Source organism: Echinops telfairi, unplaced genomic scaffold (genome assembly GCF_000313985.2).
Source record: "Echinops telfairi isolate 266 unplaced genomic scaffold, ASM31398v2 ScPeMD7_27;HRSCAF=92, whole genome shotgun sequence".
Taxonomy (NCBI): Eukaryota; Metazoa; Chordata; class Mammalia; order Afrosoricida; family Tenrecidae; genus Echinops; species Echinops telfairi.
In genome coordinates, this window is record NW_022103924.1 from 1,400,883 (window position 1) to 1,414,632 (window position 13,750).

The window sequence follows — 13,750 nt, forward strand, 5'->3', positions numbered from 1 at the left end:
CGTTCCAGGGTCCAAAGAGCAGAAGAAGGTGGGCTTGACCGGGCGCTGGGGTCCTGCCCTGCCCGCTCGGTGCCGGCCGAGGCGCCCCGCTAAGCTCCTTTGGTGGTCACTGCGCAGGACTCCGGGAACGTCCGCTAGCCATGAGCCGGCGGGACTGAGAGCCAGCGCCTCGGAGCCGCGCGAGCTTGCGGAGCAGGAGCCGGACTTGGACTTGAGTGCGGCCCCGGGCTGCTGGCCGCAGCAGCGGATCAGGGCCGGGAAGATGATCCGGGGCCTGGAGGCGGCGATGGCCGAGAGCTCCCCGCAGCCGCCGCCCGTCGTCTTCTGCCAAGACTCCCCGAAGCGGGTCCTTGTGTCGGTCATCCGGACGACCCCGATCAAGCCCGCGTGCGGCAGCGGCCGGGAGCCTGAGCCGCCGCCACCGCTCATCCCCACCAGCCCCGGCTTCAGCGACTTCATGGTGTATCCGTGGCGCTGGGGCGAGAACGCGCACAACGTGACGCTCAGCCCGGGGGCTTCGGGGGGTGCTGCCGCCACCTCTTCGTCGGCCGCCGCCGCCGAGCACCCGGGACTTCGGGGCCGAGGCGCGCCCCCGCCTGGTGCCTCGGGGGGCGAAGAGGAAGAGGAAGCGAGCAGTCCTGACAGCGGCCACCTCAAGGTGACCGGCGCAGGCGGGCGGGTGTGCTGATCGGGAGCAGCGCGGGCCAGCCGAGAGCCCGTTAACGGCGCGTCCCTGAGATGGCAGTGCCTGGGACTCCGCGGGCGGCAGGGGCGGGGCCAAGTTTGAAACGCGAGGTGGCGCTGGCCGCTGGTGAGGCCGTGGCCACTGACTGGACGCTGACGTCACTGCCGCGCGCCAAAAAGCAGCGCCCACCCCCACCCCGCGTGGGGTGGGCGGGCGCGGGGTGGCGGTCACGTGGCCCCGACCAGGGTTGGGCAGGGAAAACCTCCAGGCGTCCGCCCAGCTTGTCCAGCGGGTGTACTGGGTGCGGCGTAGTCTGTGGAAGGAGAGGAGACCGGGTCAGCGGCCGCTGTCAGCTGCTCAGCCAGCGGCTAAGCAGAAGGAAGGAAGGGCCTGCGGGCCTGAGCCGTGTCGCTGCGAGCGGGCAGGGGAGGGTGGTGGCCACTTCTTGCACTGTCACAGCCTCTTTCCACCGGGCCTGGCTGAAGATGACCTGCAGACTGAGCTGGAGGGCAGGAAGGGGATCCGGGAGCCCTTCCCGGTGCAACTTGGGTCCTAGCTGAATTTCACTGATCCGGGTACTACTTGCTAGGTGCTGAGAACACACGGGAAAGCGATGCTTTCTGTCACTGACCTCCCCTTGCGTGGAGCCTCAGACTGTGTACGCACGATCACGCATGTGTACGTATGATCACGAATGTGATCACCTGGTTCAAAACTACATTTTACAGATCGGGCAACTGAGCCTTAAAGGAACTACATAGCTAGGTGGGAGTGCTGAGGTTGGTTTTGTGGCTTCTAGTCTCACTGTAAAGGGCCCTGGTGGCTCGAGGGGTAAGCTCTGGGCTACTAACCTGCGACACCTCCCAGCTCTGATAAAGATTACAGCACAGAAAACCCCATGGGCCAGTTTTACTCTGTTACATGGGGCGCCAAGAGTCCAAGATGAACTGGTCAGCAAACGAAAGGCCCACTGATGTATGTGTTCGGGTTACGTCCCTGAAGACTTATACTTAGCTCTGTTACCTCTAAGCCCCAGGAGGGCCAGGTATATATCTATTTGGTAGTGGGCGATTCAAGTTTAATGCCTTAATATTTTGTAAATGCAAAGGGCTCAATAATAGTGAGATGAGTGAAGACTTTAAGACTACCTAGCTGGAAGTGCTTGGAAACGGCAGCTGCTTTGTAAGCGATGGATATGGCAATGTACTTCTGTGAAGATTTATATGGCCACTATGAAGCAGTTCACTGGCCTATAGGCTTGCTAAGAGTTGGGATTGACTCCACGGCAATGGGTTGTTCGATCCAGATTTTGTTTAAGCAGACAGATAGGATTAGCAGTTTACTAAAGATATAACATGTAAACGGCCTAGTGGGAAGGGTTTTGTGTTGGCAGATACTGTGTTTATGAAATGAAACAAGTTTAGGTATTTCACTTGTGACAATATGTTCAGACTGTTTGAACTCTGAGGAAATTGATAGTTATTTTACTGACGGTATTGTTAGTAAAGAACTATGAAATTAACTGTGCTTTGACATGTCAACACGTGCAAAATCATATCAATAAAAATGAAAAGAACAAATAGAAGTATTTGTAAGGATGTGAGAGTTTGTGAAAGGAATAATTGTTAGCTGGATTTAGAGTAGCTCCATCTTAAGGTGGATGAGTATTCAAGATACTTTGTTTAGTCTTTTGTGTGTGTGTGTGTGTGTGTGTGTGTGTGTGTGTATTTCAGCACATGCTTGTGGAAGATTCTGCATTTATGACTATTCTTAATATAGTTTTCATATATTCCTTTATATGAGTTTGTATTGTCCAAGAAGATTAATGTTAGCATGTTGTTATATGCTGTCAATTTAATGTCAATTCCAACTGATAGAGTAGATCTTGGAGGAGTGCCAGGTCGTTTTCCTGTGTAGTAACTGGATGGGTTCCAACCACCAGGTAAAAGTTTTTAAGTAAGTTCTTTTTCATCTAAAACAGATATGCCTTCACACAAATCTTTTTTTAAAAGTTACTAGTATATTCCATGTATTTTTATTTTTACTTTGCTTACCTGTGTTTAGAGAGTTAAACTATACCAGAAATTATGAAGAACAAGTCAAAGAAAAAAAAACGTTTATATTTATTTCTTTTTCTCCTTCCTACAGTCTTTAATGTTATAGTTGTTTTGTAAATTTAATAAAATGATTTTAATTTGTTCTTTTATAGAACTAGCAACTCAAATATAGCACTGAAAATTCATTCCTTTAGTTTCTCCACCTTTAAGGGGAAAGGTCTGAAATATAGCTTTTTTTAGGTAAGGAAGCTACCACCACATTTGATTTGTGGTCAGTACACTGGATTAAAGGTAGAAACTACCATCCCATTTACCTTGCTACTTTCTCACAAGTATGTAGTTCTTTATCTGCATATGGATCATTGGTGAACAGTGCTAAGTCAGGTCATTTATTGGGAAGATGACAGACAAGCTTGTAATTCCAGTATCAGTAACATCCACTTCCCACCTCATTCTTTCAGTGTATTTCTTCCAGCGTCTTGTTACCAAACCAAACACTGCCATCAAGTCAATTCCAACTCATACTAACCCTATAGGACAGGGTAGAACTGCCCTGCGTGCTTTTGAGTCTGTAACTCTTTACTGGGGCAGAAAGCTTCATCTGGTAGTTTTGAACTGCTGATCTTGTGGTTAGTAGCCCAATGCCACCAGGGTTCCTCCAGTGGTCAGTTAGGGCCACTAAAAGTGATGGCTGTGAGAGCCTTTGTGTTCATTTTCCAACTCTTTATCGCAGCTATTCCCAGAGAGGTGTGGCCTCTGTGCCTTGCATACCGGGTGTGAGCCTTCGCTTGTTCTCAGTTTACTACTACCGCCCCCTGCCTGTGGGGAGTACATCCATCTTTACCCTCTGATGGTCGCAATGGCAGGGAGTTTTTTTGTTGTTTTTAGTTGATCACAAATCACATTACTATTATGTCTCAGTTTGAGGTGGTTTTGTTTTATTTTCCAAGGGAAAGGAGGAGGGTTAACTCCTTCCATCATAAGATATCCCACACCACCCTACCTTGAGCCACGGGAACCCTGCTCCCCAGACTGCTGTACTGAGGTGACTTCTCTACTGTGGACCTGTGTGGTCTGGCAGCTTTGAGCTAAGCGTCAGCTAACCCCTCGCTCATACGGACTAGTCAGCTACATATCCTACTTCCCCTTTTTAGTGGCTGAAAACTTCAGACAAAGTACTTTTTGATCACTGCCATGCTAATATAATAGCTACTACTTAATGCCGGGCAGTTAGTAGCAAAGTGTCAGGCTCTGTTGAGTGTTTTGAATTCTTTAATTCATTTAGTTCTTGTATACCAGATGAGGAAGAATGAATAAAAGAGGGCCCAAGATTAAGTTAAGATCATAGAGTAAGTAGAATTGATTGTAACTTCCAAGGTCTTGCTTTTAATCTTTATACCATAGTATTCCTGTATATAAACCATGTGTGATTTGACTTTAGGTCTTTTGTTGTTGTTTATTATTAAGCTGTTATAAGTAAACTTATGAAACAAGGTAGCCCTATAACTCCTATAAGGGCACACATAATGCATAACTGAAAGGAAGTCTTGGGAAATATAGTGAAAATAGGTGGATAGTAGAGTTAGGAAACAAATATTTGAGCCTTACAAAACTTTGATCTAAATCTAAATGGGAAAGTGACCCATTAATTATCTTTTCTCATCTACACTTCCATCGGAGACGTTTTTGTTTTCATTCTAGCTTGTGTTTTTTTGTTTAACAATGTGTCAAGGATATTTAGGTTTATCAGTCTTTGCATGAATATTCAGTTTGACTAAACATTTGAAAAGCCTAGGTAAAAATTCTATGTGGCTTGAGAACCAAAAAACAAATTCACTGCTATCAAATCAATTCGGACTCATGGTGACCTTACATGACAGGGTAGAACTGCCCTGTGGGTTTCTGAGACTGAATCTCTGCGGTAGTAGGAAGCTTCATCTTCTTCCTGAGAGTCAGAGGGCTTTCAAACTTCCAACCTCATGCTACCCAAAAGGTAGCCACTATGTCACCAGGACTCCTTGAGAGCTAAGTCAAGTTTTATTAAAGATATTGAAAAGTCAAAATACCATTGAAATACTTAAGACACTAATCTACCTCCTGGAAACACTAAGATTATGTTTTTATTTTTAAAAAATTAATAAAAATTTAAACGGAAAAGTTTTTTTGCAAACTGAGTCATGTTGCTCTTTAATCTGCAGCAATCTTTGCATAACGGCAATAAGATCTTTCAGAATTTTAAACTGTTCTCTTTCCTTGGACTGCTGTTTCCCTCAGCCTACTGATACATGTGTTTGCTGATGATTTGATCTCTCACTGCCCAGGTTCACCCAGACCCATGGATTTGTTGTTTTCTTTCTCTCTTCTCACCTTCTTCTCTTTTGTTGAGGCAAAAGAAAAAGGATGCTTTTTAAGCAACATTTCTTTTTTTGTTTATATGCTTTGTTAAAAGATGATGCTCTTTCTTTAGGGCATTAGATGATTAGTTGTCCTTATTTTCTCTATTGAAAGAAAGCACTTAGTGAAAACTTACCTGTATGTGGCCAGGGTGTTGTATTTTATTTACTTTTCAGCAACTGTTGCTTCTTTGTACATGTATTGATTATAGCAGAAACAAGGCCAATCTTAGAGTTGCTGAGAGGCAATTAAGTTTTAAAATCTTCTTTACCATTAGACATGCTTGTAAATATTTTTGTTGCCAGAAGCAGAGAGAAAATCGTAATGAATAGCCTTAAAGTTTTGATACTAATCTGTTATTTCAAATGTACATAGAGTCGGTACTCTGTTTTTCTATATTTACCATATTAGGAAAAGCGTTGTAGTCTCAGAGACTCCTCTGGACTCAGGTACCGTGAATCAGGATTCTTGAGCAATTTTAAGTTCTATATTCTTCTCACTTTTTATCAGGATTTCGCCTGATCATGTTCCTGATCAGAACGTTCATTAGTGGCAGCCAGGCACTACCTGATTCTTCTGGTATCAAGGTAGAGGAGGCAGGTGATATTGTAGACGGTTATCTTTACCTAACTTACACCAGTCTTATATGTTTGCCAACTACTCCTTCCACTTGAAGGTATTTTTGTATGTTATATATAAGTATATATTTACAGCAACAATCTTAAAAACAACAAATTGGTGTCTGTGGCACTTAAGAAAATACCTTCTTGGCCGAGGGAGCAACTAGGAAGCAAACATAGAAAGTGTGTGTTATTTGCATAAAATAGGTACCCTATCCATTTCCTTCAAAGTGGAATTAACTTTTTATTGACCTCAGATGTATTGTTGTAGATAAAAATAAGTATTTTTGTATTTTAAGGCAAGACTTAAAGTTTATTATATGAAACCCTAACTTATGCCATATATGCAATTATTTTTACTCAATAAATAATGGCAATTGATCCTCTAATTTTATTTTTATTTAGCATGAAAAACCAGGGCTCATTGTGGCTAGTGCGGATCAAAGCCAAGGACAGAAGGTGAAGAATTTGGTCTCCACCTGTAATGCCACAAGTTGATGGCTAATTTGGATTTAAACAATGAGAATCATTCAAGATTTTAGCAATTCCTAGTTTTACTGTGAATGGGAATGTCTTTAGGACTGAAATAAATTTTGGGGGGAAATGATCTCTTTTTGGAGTCTCAGTATTCAATAATTGGTGAGATTTTTTTTTCAACAAGTACTTACTAATAAGGTGTTTGAATTAGTATAGGTACAAATGTGCTACGGAAGAATGCAACCTCAGAATTGAAATGGTGTATCGCAACATATGTATTGGGCATATGATATGTCCAGAGAGTGTTGACTGCAAATGTGCTCTGGGTCCTCTTTATTATAGAACCCAGCCTGCAGAAGGAACATTGCTCCATCTGGGACATGTGAGCCTCAGACAGGAAAAGAGAAGAGTTGGACCCAGGTGGTGGCTTCATAGCTTTTGCTCAGAAGTTGCGGACTTCACCTCTCCTCGCATCTATTGGTCAAAGCCAGCCTTGGCCTCATTGAAACCCAGCTAGAGAAAGGAACAGTGAATTATTTTATAATACTATAAATAATAAGTAAGACATAAATGAAATATAATGATAAGAATTTATAAACCCACTGCTGTTGAATTGATTCCAACTCATAGTAGCCCTGTATAGTTCCAAAGCTGTAAATCTTTTTCCCACAGAGCAGATCAGATGGTGGGCTTGAACCACCAACCTTGTGGTTAGCAGTCTAAAACTTACTCAACAGTCTCAACAGGGCTGCTATGAGAATTCATACTAAACCAAAAACCAAACCCACTGCCACTGAGTCGATTGCAACTCGTAGGAACAGAGGAGTGCTCCTGAGGAAGTACACTGCCTCATCTTTCTCATCGAGGGTGACTGGTGGTGAGTAGCTTCGTGCTTAATCTACTAACCACTAGTCCTCTGTGAATTTGTGCTACAAAAATAAAGTACACTTCGTAACCATCTAGACGTTTTCCTGTTCCTTATATCCCTAATGCCTCAAGACTAAATGAAAATACAGAAGGGCTTATTTTTGAAAACTTTCTGTAGGTGTTCAGGATAAAATTAATAATAAAAAAGTACACAGCTAATTTGATTTCACAGTATAAGATTGACATCAGGCCATTAACTTATACTAGGCATGCATTCCAATATCTAACTTTTAGAAACATAATTTATAATCTATATATTGAGTTTTTCTAGCAATGTGAACAGAATTTCGCAGTAACTTATTATCCTAAAGTTTTTCTAGTTAATGTTTTTAAGTTGTTGGGAAGATTTAGATCTTTATATCGGAATTGAAGGGGTGGCTCTGTCCTTTGACACTTAAGTGTTGTTCCTGGCTTCTAGAAGCAGGAAAATGCTCCTACACCCCCACTACCCATGCCAAATGGTGGCATTTCAGCCGGTGTGGGAACAGATCCTAGGATCATGCTTTTCTTTTCTTGAAGGATAGCATATTTATAGCCAAGTAGTTCCACCAGTTTGGTTCCTGCATGTTAGAATTCCAGGAATTGCACAACTGTCCTTCATTTTACCCTCTGTGTTCCCTTTAGTCTATCCTGGCAATGTTTCTCCTGATAAGATTTATTGGATCCATAGTACATGCCTGTTCATTGTAGCGAATGGTTGGCTAGGGGCACCCTTGTTTTTTTTTTTGTTTTTCCCCCCAGAATATGTCTTAGCAGTTTTTACTGTATAAATAGCCTGAGCATTTCCTACATCTTCAAGTTCTGAATTTTTGAATAATAATTACCTCCTCAGTTATTTATTTTTTCTTCTTGGATTTTATTATAACCATCAAAGAGAAACTAGACTTGACTTAGTTTATCTAAGTCCCATCACTTACAAGTTCTATTTTCACAAACCAATGCAGCCAAGTTTTATGACAATTCATAACAAAGATCGCTTTCCCTCCAATGTATAATAAAATGTTCATCATTTTTCTTTTAAGGCCTCTGAGAAGCACATTCAATGCCCACATTTCTAGCAAAAATCTATTCATGATGATAGATGCTTTCCCTACAGCTTTCCTTCTTTCTGAGCCCTCACCAGAATCATCTTTAATGTCTATAGTTCTACCAACTGCCTTTTTGCAATCTATTACTATCAAGCACCTCACATTCTTCCAATGTATCCAATTAATTCCAGAGCTACTCTCATACTTTAGCCATCTCTTTTGACAACTTTATTTCTTGGTACCAACCTGTCTCATTGTGCTGGGGCTGTCATAACACAAAACCATGAGGTTGGTGGCTTTAAAGAACCGCAATGTGTGTCTTAGCATTCTGGAGGTCGGGAGTCCGAATTCAGGGTGCTGGAATTGCCAGGCCGGCTTTGCTCTGTGGGAAGATTCTTCCTTGTTTCTTCTGGTTCCTGGTAGCCCTGAGCTTTTCTTGTCATTGCTGCTGGACTTTCGGGTTTTCTCACATGTTATCAGTCTTCCCCTGGTATCATCCTGTGTCTGATTTCCCCTTCTGTAAGTTACCACTGTGTAGAGTCAGGACCCACCCTACTTTGGCATGACCAAAGAAAGAACATGTTTCTAAACAAGGTCACATTCCCAGGAATAGCATAGCGAGGCCCTTTACAAATCTACCTTAACCCTTACTTGTTTGTGGAGAGTAGAAATAAAAATCAGCCAGAGAGGTAAATTTAGCGTCTTCTCAGGTGTTTTCTGAGGTACTTTCCTCCACGTGTGTAGCTTTCTAGATTCTTCCCTGTAAGTGGGCACTTGTCATTGCCCGCATTTTTTTCAGAGAATTTCTCTACTTAGCTTTTTCTCTCAGACTTAGTGCGCCTAATGTTTGCCGCAAAGCTTTGGCTCCAAGTAGAAGCAGGCTGTTCATTGTCCTAAAGAGGTTTTTACGAAATTCCTTATGTGAGTACTTTTCCATGTAGACAAGCACCCTGTGGCAGTCCTTTCCATATCTCCCAGACAGGCCAAAACAGGGACCTTCTATGTCAAACTCCCTAAATTTGACGTGTGCGTGTGTGTGCATTTTCACAATAAGGCATGTTCTACTCCCTCTCTATCCAGGGAGCAAGGTCCCTCTCTGAACACAGCTGCTGTCTTCAAGACTGCTGAAGAGGGGAGTGAAACTAGGATAAATGAAAATAAGGCAAAGCTTTCCCAACCATTTTCCACTGCCTGTTTCTTGTTTGATGTGAATCTCTTGACCATTTTCCAGAATTCTGATGTACTTCTAATAGTTTTTGCTCAATTTGGGGGTGATTCTGTAGAAAGGTGAGCAATTGGAGCTAACTATTCTGCTTTTTTAGACAATTTTTTAATGATACCTTGTTTTAGTGAGTGGAGAGATAAACAGTAATTGATACTTATAAAACTTGTTAACAGGATGGAATCCGACGTGGGAGACCCAGAGCAGATACTGTCCAAGACTTAATAAATGAAGGAGAGCATTCATCTAGCAGAATCCGTTGTAACATCTGTAATCGGGTGTTTCCGCGGGAGAAATCACTCCAGGCTCACAAAAGGACGCATACAGGTAAGCAAATTTGAGGGAAGGCCAGAAGCAACATTTTACTAAAAGTTGATTCAATGTTTTGGCCTATAAATTAATTTTTTAGCTCCCTATATCTTTGGTTACCACTATTAGTAATGAGGCTTTAAGAGACAGGCACTATGTAGTAATTTTCTGTTTTGGTGGGAAGAAGTTCTGAGCATTGATTCCACGCGACTTCTAAAGTTACCATGGTAATTAGCAGGCATATCACAGGCCTCAACCTAGTTCCATCGTTCTACCTCCCTGTATGCTCTTATGTCATGTCTGTAATTGTTGAAACACATGTGTAGGCCAAATACTAACATGGTAATTTTTCAGTTTTTAATAGGATTTCTAGAGTGCCATCTTAGTATTTGGCTTTACGAGCAAATCTGTGGCAAACTACTTTGTGTCAGGATTATCATACATCTTAATTTGTATACAGAAATTACACTTGCACTTTACCATATAGAGAGGAAAACAATACGTTTTTAAAGAATTTATATTGTCTTTATAGAGAAAGCTGGCCCCAGAAGAAGGAACCTTAAAGTTCACCCAATAATTTCCTGATAAGGAAGGAGAGGCCCCAGAAAACCAATTACCATTATCTTGCACTTTCTTTTACCTTTAGTATTGAGCTGTGCTTGTCATTGTAGTAGTAACTAGACATGGGGCTATTGAACACGCAGAAGAGTAGCTAGTCAAAATTGAACGGGCAGCATGTATGAAAAGAAAGTAAACTATTTCAGTAATACATTTTATAGATTGAATACATGTTGAAATGATAATACTTGATATATTAAAGAAGATTTATTATTAAAATTCACCTATTTTAACTTATTTTTAAAATATGGGTACTCTGCATTTGTATTTTTATTGGATAGTACTGATCTAGAATTTGGGCTTAGAACTCAAGCCTCTATTTTTCCGACTGTGATTATGCTTTCTTTTAGTTTTTAAAAAGATAATATTCTGAAGATAGAAAATAGTTTTCTTAACTAAGTCCCTGAAAATTGGTAGTTTTAATTTTGAATCATTGTGAGCTAAAATGACTAGAAGTTTTGACTTAGGTACTAATAATTAAGTTATTACTGTGTGAGAGAATCCAATTTTGACTTAAAAAATTTTTTTTCCAATCTAACTTCTTTGAAACACCCTAAAGAGCGGGTACTTCTAGAATGCTTATCAGCGTGGATAAGCATGTTTGGTATAATGAAGAGAGCCCTGAGTCCTCGGGCTGGCTTTACTGCCCACCCACTAGGTGGCAGGCCTTGGTCACTGTGCTCTGGAGCACAGTGTAGTAGGCTTTGGGGTTTTTAGAGGCTCAGTTGTTAGAACAAAAACAGCTCCACGCCAGCTGCTCCCGAGGCATCCTGCAGAGGGGAGACCAGAGGCCAGCGGGGCACTGTCAGAGGGTGTATTCCAGGTGGGAGGGACTGCCCATCTTTACCAGGAAAGCTGGCAGTTGGAAAACAGTAGTGGGAGACATTTTTAAGAGTCAGTAAAAGCTAGTGATTCAGATTATGGAGGATTTTTCAAAAAGATAGGATACGCTGAAGACACTAACTTCAAAAATTTTATTCTGAAGGAAAAGCTCAAGGCCTAAAGGCAATAGTCCTGTGCTTCTGAGCTGCAAGCTGTGTGACACCAAAGTGTTTTTGTTAGTATTTCCAACGTGCAGCTCTGCAGTCTGACATGTACTATGTTGTTGTTTGGGACATAACTCATAAAAAGGTTGATTCTCTCTCCTTCCTTCCTCTTCTCACCTTATTCTCTCAGAAATAACATATAACATCTATATACATAGGTGAGAGACCATATATGTGTGACTACCCAGACTGTGGAAAAGCCTTTGTTCAAAGTGGACAGCTTAAAACACATCAGCGTCTTCACACTGGAGAAAAACCTTTTGTTTGCTCAGAAAATGGTATGGAGTTTAAAGTTAAGTTTATGGATTAACTAGTTGTGAGTTAAAATTGAAATACCTTTGCTTGCATTTTTATGGGGAGAGATTTTCCTTTCAGACGTATGAAACATAACCTACTTTGCTTGTTAATTATAATCCATGTTGAACTTCTTTAGAATAAAAATACTAAAGAGCCAATAAGCCTACTATGCCCAGTTGTAGGCAGTAGAATAGTAGACAAAAGTAAGTACAGCCTTTAGAGTGGCCTTTTAGGTTGGTTTTAAACTTTTTCACTCTCCAAGTAAGCACATTGTCTTCTAAATCTTCACTAAAATATGAAGGGAATGAAAACAAAATTTAAGCCAGTTTTCATTGTAAATTAAATTAGGTGGGGGTTTATATTTGAGATCGTCAACTTCGTATTTAAAAGTTTAAACCACTAATCAACCCCCCATGAGTAGGGGTAATGTAAGATTTTAACATTTAAAAAAATTATTTTATTTTATTTTTTTAAATCATTTTATTGGGAGCACATATAACTTCTCACAATCCACCCATTCATCTTTTGTGTCAAGCACATTTGTTCATTTGTTGCCCTCATTATTTTCAAAACATTTGCTTTCCGCTTGAGCCCTTGGTATCAGCTCCTCATTTTTTCCCTCCCTCCCTGCTCCCACTCCCTCATGAACTCTTGATAAATTTATAAATTATTATTATTTTGTCATGTCTTACACTGTCCGACGTCTTCCTTCACCCACTTTTGTATTGTCTGTCCCCCAGGGAGGAGGTCATATGTAGATCCTTGTAATGGGTTCCTCCTTTCTACCCTACCTTCCCTCCACCCTCCCGGTGTCGCCACTCTCAGCACTGGTCCTGAAGGGATCATCCATCCTGGATTCCCTGTTTCCAGTTGCTGTCTGTACCAGTGTACATCCTCTAGTCTGTCCCCCAGGGAGGAGGTCATATGTAGATCCTTGTAATCGGTTCCCCCTTTCTACCCCACCCTCCCTCCACCCTCCCGGTGTCGCCACTCTCAGCACTGGTCCTGAAGGGATCATCCATCCTGGATTCCCTGTTTCCAGTTCCTATCTGTACCAGTAACAATTTTCTTAATCAGGAATTTTTCATATAAACATTTTTACATAGTTATACTTGAACTTCTTAGGTATAGTTTAATTGTTACAAATATTAGGGACATCTGTGAATTATTTTATCTAGTGGCTTTGCTTAAGCATATGCCCATAATTGATGTTAGATATTATTTAATTTGTTCATCGTTGAGGATATTTCCTTACAGTAGATTCCAATAAAGGAATTACTGGTTCAAAAGTCTTCAATCTCTTTTTGACTCCTGTCATAGCACTTTCCAGGGGTATTGGACAAGTTCACCTGATGGCACATTTCCAAGACAGGAACGACCGATCTTACATTTATTTCCCTCATTATAATACTATCTGTAGGGGTTTGCGTGTCTTCAAATGATAGAATGCTAAACCTCATGATATTAATTTACTTTTCTTAGTTAGAAGAGAAACAGCATTTTTCCAGGTCTATTTGTTGATGTACAGATTCTGATACGTGTTTCCCTCTGTGTTTTGAAGGCTGCCTAAGCAGATTCACCCATGCAAATCGCCACTGTCCGAAGCACCCTTATGCCAGACTGAAGAGAGAGGAGCTCACAGATACACTCAGTAAGCACCAGGCTGCGGACAACAAGGCTGCCGCGGAGTGGTTGGCAAAGTAAGGCACTTTGCAGTTAGGCCACTGGGAAAGTCTTTGTTGAGTGATCAGTTGATGTTAGGGACTTCAGCAGTTCTCTCATTTTAAATAAGTTGCTTTCCTATGCATCTTATAAAGCAATTTGAAATGGCATGCTACTTTCTAAAATCATAGAATTGTTGTGAGTGGTGTTAGGAGACCACAATGTAAGAGTAAGTAGTGGAGAGTCCAGGCCATAATTTATTTTAAAAACATGAATTTTTCCTTTAATCAACATGTACCTTGTTAGTACCACCATTTTTAAAAAAAGCATTTTATTGGAGTCTCATACAACTCTTGTCACAATCCATACATCCATCCATTGTGTGTCAAGCACATTTGTACATTTGTT

At 41.4% G+C, this 13,750-nt stretch overlaps 1 protein-coding gene across 1 annotated transcript in view; it reads left to right on the forward strand.

Annotated features, from left to right (window-relative positions):
* The first annotated feature begins 262 nt into the window (after positions 1–262).
* The window catches only part of ZNF367 (zinc finger protein 367), a 21,517-nt gene continuing 8,029 nt past the window's right edge, over positions 263–13,750 (forward strand). Inside the window, exons 1-4 of the mRNA XM_004714592.2 lie at positions 263–658; positions 9,587–9,737; positions 11,542–11,661; positions 13,242–13,380. Of these exons, the coding sequence (XP_004714649.1) occupies positions 263–658; positions 9,587–9,737; positions 11,542–11,661; positions 13,242–13,380 (806 nt within the window). The remainder of the gene's footprint in view (positions 659–9,586; positions 9,738–11,541; positions 11,662–13,241; positions 13,381–13,750) is intronic.